Raw genomic sequence first — 11,345 nt, 5'->3', positions numbered from 1 at the left:
CCGTTCGAAATAAAATAGTCGAGGCCACAGCTTACCAAAAATATTGACTCCCATGCCATCCATCGTACCGGCAATGGCATAGTTCCATCAACCTTGTAGTAATCGCAGGCGTACAGTTCGTTGTCCGTGCCGAAATCCGAGATTTTGATATGATAAGCCTTACCGACCAAACAGTTTCTACAAGAAAAATTATAACGTATGGAGAAAGTGAAATTATTTCTTCTTCTATTAATCATGCCGAGAGAAAATTCAAAATCCGCATCATTTTACATTTATTTTCGTGTGTTGCTCGATAATCTCCGCAAATCGTTCGATTGGAATATAAACGCTTAGACTTTAGGATAGCTCGAGTATAGTCGATTTCTAGGAATTGAACAGAGAGTTTCGTCACAAGTTTGCCGACTCGAATACTTTTCCGAGTGGCTTGTCTGAAAACGAAAGAGACGAAGCCAGATTGATCTCTCGCTGGTACGTGGCCGCGTAGAGTGCACAGCGTGCCCGCCAATCTGCATACGCGTACGCATTCTGTGCATGGCAGTCAACCGGAAGCGAGAATGGTTGTCTGCATGTAACATTTACTCGCGTATGTGGTCGAGCTGCATTTCCTGCCCAAACACACACGGATGTGCAATTATACTCGATGCGTAAACTGCGATGAATAAACTTTCTTCACATTAAATTATCGCAGCAGTAATCGTAAATCGTTTCTTTTAAGAGAAAAGCTCGATATAAAAAATTTATTTGACAGTATCTGCGAAGATAGTAGAAGTTTTGTATTATATATAATATATTTAATCTTAATATGTAATAGACGTAATTACTTAATATCTCTTATCACGAATCTGATATTTCATTTCGTTTGTCCTTTGAGCGGGTTCTACTAGAGATACGTTCAAGTATTTCCCTGAGGAGAACTTACAATTACAGATGGATAAGCATTCATGTAACTTCCGTTCAAAGCTTCAGACATTGACCAGTTCGCTTTAAAGACGAACTAATCTTCGCTATCTGAGAGACGACCAAGCAAACGTTATCCGAATAGTATGGGTATGGAATAGATAGAATCAATTAATTTCGCCGCCGGAACAAAGCTCCAATTTGGCAGCAGAACCTGGTTAATTAGGGGCGCTTTATCGATCATTGCTATTGGCTACTTCGCCATCGGGCTACTGCGTCGATGGGGCTGACCCCGGTTCTCCCTATATTGTAGAGTACGACAGTAATGCAATAAGCCGCGTTCACGCCTCGTATTGAAGCTGTTGCAGTATAAATCAGGTGTGATGATCTCCGCTCCATAATATGATGGTTAGAACTTTGATCGCTCGCATTAATACCAAAAATAATAAATCCTGATCGCGGAGATCCGAAATCTGTGTAAAATGTCTCATAAAATTTTAATTGCCTAATATCCGGATATTAGATAGACCAATGCTTACTAATATATTATTTATTATTTATAATTAATTCCAATAATATGCGTTACATATTCATGATATTGTAACATAAATTTAAAATTATTTTATGTGATTATTTCAAATATTTAAGGATTTAAACATATTAGTAGATAATTCGTTAATGCATATAGAAATTTTACACGGATATATTAGGTGTTGGAATTAATTCGTAGCGTTTTACAAGTGATGGGAAGTACTTTCATTAATGTATTTTTTAATGCTCATGTGAAATAAATAACATTCTTTCATTAAAAAACGCTACGAATTAATTCCAACACCTAATATTATTTAAATATATATATATAATAGATTAGAAAATGCTATGCTCTCTATGCAAATCAAAATCATTAATTTCTATTATCTAAATTTTAATAATTCCAACAGATTACGAGAGTTATTATTCGGAACTTAAACTTTGTCAATTAAAATAATAATAAAATACAATTAAAATCATATTTAGTTAATAATAAAATACCATTAAAATCATTAGTTTCTTAACTTATTCATTATTCATCTCTTATTTTACATTTATACAAGAGAATTTTAATCTAAAATTATTGTAGAGAAATAAGGAAATTGATGATATTACAGTAGCTTTACGCGTAAAAATGTGAGGAAGAAGAATCAGGAGAAAAAAGAAAAAAATCAGATATATCGAGCATGACGAAAGGCCTCCTTCGCGTCTGTAATCGAAATCGGAACAAAGACAGGCTTTCTTGGCAGGAAGCAGAATGTCTACATTCAGCTCGCGACGACTTCTTCGATGGATAAAGAGAATCATCCCTGTCATTGTGCAAGTTGCAAGTCGAAGTTAAACTCGGAATCACTTGGCCATTTGACGCAAGCACGAGCGCTATTGTCAATAGGAATAGAAACGTTAAGTGTACTTGACTGATTGACGCGGTTGTATAATTGAAGTCGATTCCAGCGTATCAACATTGAAGTCGGACGTTCAGCCTCAAGTTAGATTGAAAGTTGAATATTGGATATGCATTGGAAAAGAAACAAATGAACCATCGAAAGGTTTCTCAGATAGGAGTACGGCGAGGAAGTAAGCGTAGAAGAAAAGCCGACTTCTTTGAATTTTTAACCGGTTATTCGAACACGTAAGCTCTCGTCAGCGGAGAATAAAATTCTTGCATACCTACAGTCTTCAGTATTCTCGAGGGTGGATAAGGAGAATCGTGGCTTCCTCTATCGCTCGAAGTTACATTCTAAATCCAATGTTGGGATCTGCGAGACTGAATGACTGTATTACGAGTTAAACGCGCAATACTTTAGTATTAAAGTTTGCCTATACTTGCCGCAAAGAAAAGCATAGAATTTTGCCGCAAGAAAGAAGATATGAACGAGTAGTATTTTCGGATCTTTTAGCAAAAACTATTTCTACCTGAGAAACAAATTTTCCCTTTACAGAGAAACGTAATAATGTTTATATTGCATTTTTTTTGGCTAAATTAGAAATTGCATAACTAAAACTATACACAATATTTTGAATGTGAGAATGAACAATAGAAAAAAAAATATTAGACATAATATCAAGTATTACCTACACTTGTTGCCAGAAAGAAAACGAAAGAAAACTCGTCCGGTACATTTGTGATTCAAAATAGGATGAAGGAAATCTCTTTTACCAGAATACGAAATACCCACATGCAGGAATACAGAATACAGGCTTTTGCTATTTCTACTCCTTTAGACGTACATTTATTCATAGTGTGCCCACACTATCACCAATCTCTGACGTCGCACATTAACAGAATAACATTATCAGCGTTATTGGCGTAGATGTACTGTAATGCGAGATTTTACCTTCGTTGGTATACAATATCTTTTTCTTTTTATATTTTTTCCGTTTGGTCAAACACTCGTACTGCGCGAATCCACTATCCTTTCCATCTTTAAAGCATTACATAGAGCTATCGATCTTCTCATTCGTTGGTATTCTTTTTCCATTCGAGCCAATTGAATTGCATTACCGTTTGATCAGCAATCGATCCTTTCCTTCTTTTTCACTTGGCTTGGCTCCGACAATGACTCTATAGCTACACCGCGCATTCGCGAATGAAATAAGAGCCTACGATGGATTGGCAGTTTGTCTCGGGCGGAGGAATCGGTAGAACATCCTCGGTACTCGACCAACCGGTTTCGATAACGTTTAAACTCTATAGCTCGGAATCCTTCCGAGCCCGGTTCGATTTAAATGAATAAAAATGTTTCGCTTCGCTCTTTCTCGTTTATCGCGATAGATAAATCGCGCGCAAAGGTCGTTCGATATAGAAAGGGCAAAAATGCATTTCCAAAGTATCGCGTGCGCGCCATTGATACCCGCAATGTCCATTTCTCTTTTGACGCCGCCAGTCACGAAGAATTTATGCCCCACGGTGGAATTCCCATACGGTCGCGTATTTCACTGAATATCGTCGGTTCGTCACGCTGACGTGTGCCATCAAAGTGGAAGTTCAGCGGTGGTGCCATTAAATTCTGATTAAATTTTGATTAAATCCCGGTACCTATACAAAAGGCATCGATCTATTTGCAACGCGATCGGATCGTATCCCGCTTTTTTTCTCACAAAAGCACAGAGAAGGATAACGTATCGCGCAAATTTTTATAAAGCTCCGTGTGTGGCATGTTAAAAATTTAACCAAAGGATTACCTATGGCTGCTGCAATCACAGACACGGACATTCCACTCCCTCGAATGCTCTCGAAAATATTTTGAAATTTGCAACACTATTAACATTTTGTCATGAAAAATGCTAATGAAAATGTGAGCAGCGTAAAGATATCTCGTTTCGAATATCAGCGAACATCGAATATAGTGATGATGATATTTCTCATAATCATATATAAGTTTAAAATTATTATCTTAGTACAATTAATATAATAATGTGAATTATTTCGGATTTTACTTATATATACATATATATAATATATATATTCTGTTCATCTAAATCAATATTTTGTTGTATATAACTTTATATATGATGGAGTACATGAGATAGGGATGACACAGAAATAGTTCTGAACGATATTTCTGCAATCGATGGGTCGAACCGTGTCAAAAGCTCTTAGGAATGCTGACAGGGCTGATATCGTCATGAAAGCTTCGCAGGAAGTGTCTCTCGCTATACATTAAGATTTACGAGCGAGGGTTTGAGAGACACTGTCCAGCCGGAAACTAGGTCCCACGTGCTACGAGAGCTCAGCGGTTTGCACGAATATGCGTCCGCGTGTGTGCGGAAGATATACATGTATGCACATATGTGCATCTAAACGTCCTATCGATTCAGTGAGATGGCCATTGCATTTCAATAACAGCCACGTAGATGGACTTTGTTTCATACACGAGATGTGTACTTTGTATTCGTAGATCGATGATTACCGATACTGGTCACTGTATACGTTATGTGGCATGAACATCATCATGAAGATTTATCTATGCAATATTAGAAACATGGAAATTAAATGGAGATCGTTTGAAAACATATGGAATTCATATGAAAAAGATACACACGTCTATATGCAAAATGTCACGATATAATATAAGTATAATAAATCATGTAATTTGTAATATAGATTTTAATTGTAATATCTATGAGATGAATCGGGGCAATATACATTTTACACTAATGTAATATTTTCATCATTAAATTTACGGGCGCCTGCGCGTTTATCTGTGATCGATGGAAAATTCAAGGAGAATAATCGGCAAGTATTTCCGGCATTAAAATTTCATTTACCAGCACAGGCTTACTTAAATTTTCAGTTCTGCGCTTTCAGTTAAAGACGCGTTTGGATCGAAACATATAAAAAATGTAAATAAATTCTTCTTTTTAGACTATAATCGGCCCTTTCCCGATTTATACTTAATCTCGATTTATACTTCATGCGAGGCGGATATCCTTTTGTAGTGATTGAAAAGAAAATCTACTGCAAACGTGACAAATATTAAGTCATTATGTTGGATTGAGGAAGGTGGCTATTGTGTGTTTAAAGTCGCGCACTTTGGGGTTGGTTGCGAAAAATCCGGAGGAATCACCTGGCGATCGGTCTACGAAGGACACATATAATTATAAGCTGATCCAGATAGTTACGACGATTGAATGCGATTGGATAAAAAGTAAAAGTAAATAAAATGTCAAAATTTTCTACACCGAGGTCACCATTCACAAACTAGCTGCTTGCTCTTCTCGTATACCTCGCGACGATTCACTAACAAATCGTTGATTTCCCATGCGGTTCTCGGCTCCGTTTGTTTTGGGGCTTATGGAAATGCACTGCGGGGGTTGGTATAATTCAATTTCATCCTGAGAGTGTAACAAGGGGAGGAAGGGAGGAGGGAATCGATATCGGTGCCCCATCCCGTTTTAACAGGCTCTCGACGTGGTAAAATCCTATCTCTACGTACGTACACGTTATCGAGTACAAGTACACACCATGAGAACATCTCTGTTAGTTATTAGACTGTGCCAATTAAAGCGGACGGCACAATCTCAAACAAAATCGTGAGGGCTACATCCGTCGAAAGATAATCTCGATTCGCTACTATTTAAAGTCGATAGCACGGATGGAGTCTTGTTAGCCGATGAAGCGGAAAGCGAGACGGGGGAAAAATACGGGGAGAGGATGAGTAAATTTACGCCGGGAGATAAATCAAGAGCGCAACGGATCCATTTATCCCTTCCGCAATAACGTAAAAAACCATGCCGCGACATTCACGCCACGCCATACCATACCATACCTCTTCCATGCGTTTGGTCGCGACCGACTTTTGAAATTACTTTTCAATAAAAATCGCGCGGCGAGATATATATCACGTTTTTCAACCGGTTCCCCCGCGACACAGGGATCATCCCCGGCTGCGTTAGGAATTATAAAACCCTCCGCATATTGTTGCCGCCACGGAAACGTTGTAATTTTCCTCGCGTCATGTCGACCGAGAAGATTCCCTTGTAATCTTACATCTTCTCGACGCGCATCGGTGCACTCGCGCGAGAAAGAGCTTCATATTCACGTCTGTATTCAAATCTCCGATTCATTCTCCAATTTCGTTTAATCTAAGACTTGCACGCGGAGTATAACGGAATCTGCAGAAATATACTACTGTCTGTTGAATATATAGACCTATGTAATAAAAAGATGTACAAGATATAGTCATTTTGACTGTTAAAATTGCATCATAGAGAATTAATAACGCGAGAATTAATTAATCGTTTGTAAGCTTGTATTACTTAAAGCGGCGTCTACTATGAGATTTTAAGGCGTAAAACTTAAGTTTCAAGTCTTAAGTCGTAAGAAATTAATCAATCACAGTCGAACGTGAGGAGAATAATCGATTATGATTGCGTCAATTTTTTACGGCTTAGGGCTTAAAAACTTAAGTTTCACGCTTTAAAATCCTATTGTAGACGTCGCTTAATGTATGTATAAATGTACGCGTATTATGCTGAGGACGAGAATCATGGAGTGTTTAGATACAGAGTGAATACCGGTTGAGGACGATAAAGCCTCGCTCGTAAGTTTATTCTCGAGAGATGAAAGCGAATCCGCGAGAAATTCGTTTCAGCAAAGTCCTATTGTACTCACCTAGTAGCCAAATCTCGATGAACGAAGTTCAGGTTCTCCAGATACCGCATGCCCGACGCGATCTGTGCCGCCATGTAGATGAGACAGTTGAAACTGAAACGACGACGAAGTGGCGTGAGTTTGCTGCGACAAAGTTAAGGTATTCGCACGAATACACCCGACCGCCATCGCCTCGGAGGGATTCCTCCGAGGTGTAGGTCGTCGGGAATCGGGGCTGCGTCAGGGCTGTGCGTCGCTCACGATTAATAAACGCGTCAAACTCTCGCGTGGGAGAAACTTATTGCGTGTTAACTTCAGCGACGGCAGTTCGCTGGAAATGAAACCGAGCTCCGGTTCGTTAGAGACGATTGCAGCACTTCGGGAGCCGTAATCTTGAATACTTTAAGCTCGGTAACAACAGCGCGTCGCTTATACGTCAGCGTAGTCATGTTTATATACATTATGTAATATACTCGTATATTTTAGCACTAACATTATATGTACTAGATGAATTATCGAACAATGTTGGATTAATGAAGAATTAGAATTTTTTTTTCGGACTATACGACTAGATAATTAATTTTCTCTTAAAAAAAAATTGCAATTTCCGCGATATGATGTCCTTTCAACTTTAATAACTTTGGAAAATAAATTTCCCTGATGCTACATTTTTAAGTAGAATACACAGAAAGAATAATTTTACTTAAATAAAAATTTAGCTAGATGCAGATCTGAAAATAATTTTGTTTCATCATCAAAATATTCATGTAGAAAATTCAAACATAATGAGCAATGCTGCAAAAAGTTGTAATATTCTAGCAATTAGCTTGAGTGTCCTATATAATTATTTTGATAGTCCAACAAAATTATTTTCAGATCTGTGTCTAGCTAAATCTTTAGATACTTTAGCGAAAATTATTCTTTCCGTGCATGCACATACAACGGACAGTTAAATTTTTTTATGATATTTGTCATCGAATTTTCAAAATTATTGAAAGCATTTTATACGAAATGATTTTAATATTCCTTCTTACTCTGCCACTGCAGCAGAATATTAGCAGAATTTTATCATGTAAAAATTTAAAAGTCGATACTGCGACTTAACGTGTTAAAGAAGCATATACTTATCTATAATGCGCAGCACTTATCAGCGAGCACACATTTCCCGGACTTTTTATTGGTGCTACAAGAAAATCCGGAATGTGTGAGAATTGGAATTTGTAATACCTATCATCGTTAAAGATGTGATCGCGGATTCAAGCCCTTTGATGCGAGGTAACGAGTGGATTAATATTTAGCTGCGTTTTCATAGAACATCTCGTATAACTGAAAATTTTCATGTTGCGAGGTATATTAGACAAGTATATGCCTACATATATATATGTATATGTTCCTTTAACTCTTGCACGGAGCATAGGATCTTTAATGAGGTTCCATATATATATATATAATACCATATATATGTATATATATGTACATATACTTTTTTACAAAATGAGATATTGCTTTTATGAAGGTGTATGTGTTCCATAACTTTTTGGCAATTTTATTCACGAAAGATATTCGAATTTGATATTTTTGAAGATACTGCGTTGCTTTTATTTGAAAACATTCAATTTCCGACGACCGTTACATGCAATGAAACTTCCTGCACGCGCCATTTTTTGGAAAAACGACAGCGAATGTTTTAATAAACACTGCTCTTTCACTGTATCAATAAAATAACAAGTCAGCAGAAAAAAATTTTAGGCGATCCATATTAAATTGCATTCTAATATTATATTATAGTGAAATAAAAAAATCATTGCGCAAATTCGAGAGTAATTTAGAAATTAACGTAGGTATTAATGCTAATTAATAGTTTTAAGAGAAATTAGTTATAATTTACGAAGAGAATTGTGCGTGCTGGGTTTTGATTAATGTCAGAATGTGTCCCTGGAAAGTTACCTGAGAGTCTTGACGCCAATTGGCATGGAATGCGCGTCCTCGGCAGTGATATGCGTCTTGAGGAACTGACAAAGATCCCCATGTTCTAGATATTCCATTACCACGCAATACGGTTCCTCGCGATAACAAGCGCCCAGAACTCGTGCGATATTGCGATCTTCTAGAGCAGCCAGAATCCTCACGTCTCTTTGAAAGTCCAACCTGTGTAGGATCAATCCAATTCTTTAATGAGTTATCACTAATACTTAATACTAATAATTAATCAAATCTGTGAGAATTTCAAAATGAAAGAAATCTAATTTCATGTTCGATTTTGTGTCAATTATTGCACAACGATTATATTATATTAGCATCATGATTATTATACTCTTACGTTCTATCCTGGATCCAATTTTAAAGATAAATCTCAAAACGTAGGATACAAATACATATATATTCGTATTTTTTAGAAATATGAGAAATACGATATGTGTAAATATTAAAACTATATATATATATATATTTAATAACAACACGATATAAAATAACAAATAAAGTAAATGTGATGTCGCTTTGAACTTTAAAGTAACAAGAGTCACTGATGTCCTAGATCCTAGATAATGACTCTCGTATCGCGTTGCGCGCTTTCTGCATTGTGGTCCCAACGTTCGTACGACGTTAACGGCTGCGGTCGCCATCCAGTTCGTTGGGTCGTGTATTTCCGGATAAGAGAAGCGCTTTCCAGCGTATGAGTACATATGTGCGACGCGCCTTTCCACGCAGCATCGTTACTCCGGTCTTACTTACGATCGGCTTGGTAATGGCACTTTCGCGTGATAGCTTAATGCGACCGTTAACTATACGATGGCGCCCTGCGTATCGATTCGCTGTAAACTAAGAATTCGCTGGTACGCGCACCTTCGAGTCCGACGTGGGCGAAACATACGGTCCTGTTCTTGGCCACTATATGCAAAATAGCCCGTTTAGCGTTACCGCCACTCCTAAGGTAGGTTAATGACTTTCGCATTAGCCGAAACTTCGTATTCGCGGTTCAATTTCTCCTCTCTCGTACCGCTGATATCGGCGGTTACGTTGGAATGTTCCCTATTGTATTGGCGGTGTTCACAGTACCACGAACGTGATGCCGAATTCACAATTTAATTTCAATTTTGATCCGTAACTTTGAAAACATCCTTTGATTTTTCTGACAACAATTTTTAGCACAATGGTATCATGGAATAAATATAAATTTGTAAAAAAAAAAAACTATAGAGAGTGCTGTACTGTTAACAAATAAATTTTGAACAATGTATAAAAGCATTTAAAATAAAAAATTATCTCGAGATTTAATTATAATACAACTTTTTAAGATCACAATTCTTGAAATAAATAAAATTGGAACTTGCGCGTAGTGAACAGACCTTAGCAGTTTTTTTTTATATAATGATAAAATTTTATCATGATTTTGATAATTCGAAGAAATGATATATGCGTCATTTACCTCGAGTGGATGCAAATCGGAGCAGTCGAGCCCACGCATTATTTTTAATAAAGTATCAGCGCGAGTCATACACTGTAATATGTGAACATGGTGGCATAAAACATTCCTTATCTATCGTCAGCATGGCCTCCTCCGAACGAGCGGCTGCACATGCAAGCATCCTCTGTTGTACTTTCCTTATTTACCATCGCATGGAAGACTTTTGCGATCCCGTTCGAATCTACGCGCGACATATACATTGCGAATTTTTACAGAAGGAACGATTTTGTTGAAGTATCTAAAAATTTAGCTAGATACAGATTTGAAATTAATTTTGTTGGGTCATCAAAATATTTATCCAGAAAACTCAAGCATAAGTAACGTTGCAAAAAGTTTTGATGTTTTAACAACCAGCTTGAGCGTTCTGTATAATTATGTTGACAATTCAACAAAATTATTTTTAAATCTAACTAAATTTTTAGTTATAGCAAACCATTTTTTCTACCGTATTGATATCAGAGAACAAAATATGATATCACTAAGAAAAAAAAATGTTTCATTCTATGAATAAAAATTTTGTTGTAACAACAAAAATTTGGTTGAAATATACCGAATAAAAATTTTTGGTTAAAATGTATATCAAATGAAACAGTAATCTTATGGAACTAAATTATAATAGTTGATATAAACAAATATTTTTGTTATTTACAAAGCAGAGAAATTATTTTATAAAAATAACTAAATATTTTAGTTTGAACAAAAAATCTATTCAAATATATTCAGAGGAGTTAGGATACAGTTATTCGTAGTAAAAATGTAATTAATATTAGAATAATGAGCGATAAATTTTTGTTATGGGAAATTCCTTTTATCTCTTAAGACATGATGCGTATGTAACAGTGTGGATTTACGGTT

At 36.6% G+C, this 11,345-nt stretch overlaps 2 protein-coding genes across 3 annotated transcripts in view; one reads left to right on the top strand and one right to left on the bottom strand.

Moving 5' to 3' along the window:
• Nucleotides 1–11,345, top strand: part of LOC147907208 (uncharacterized) — a 278,923-nt gene that overhangs the window by 26,327 nt on the left and 241,251 nt on the right. The gene's annotated exons all lie outside the window — the stretch shown is intronic.
• Nucleotides 1–11,345, bottom strand: part of LOC105145036 (discoidin domain-containing receptor 2) — a 154,555-nt gene that overhangs the window by 5,801 nt on the left and 137,409 nt on the right. For both annotated transcript variants that reach the window (XM_011054345.2, XM_087413989.1), the window contains exons 13-15: nt 8,972–9,172; nt 7,046–7,138; nt 36–177 (exon numbers count right to left, since the gene is read on the bottom strand). In XM_011054345.2, coding sequence (XP_011052647.2) covers nt 36–177; nt 7,046–7,138; nt 8,972–9,172 — 436 coding nt within the window. The remainder of the gene's footprint in view (nt 1–35; nt 178–7,045; nt 7,139–8,971; nt 9,173–11,345) is intronic.

This window comes from Acromyrmex echinatior, chromosome 15 (assembly GCF_024713525.1).
Source record: "Acromyrmex echinatior isolate Ae372 chromosome 15, ASM2471352v2, whole genome shotgun sequence".
Classification (NCBI taxonomy): Eukaryota; Metazoa; Arthropoda; class Insecta; order Hymenoptera; family Formicidae; genus Acromyrmex; species Acromyrmex echinatior.
Note: the sequence above shows the minus strand (reverse complement) of the source record. Positions and strands in the feature narration are given on the sequence as shown.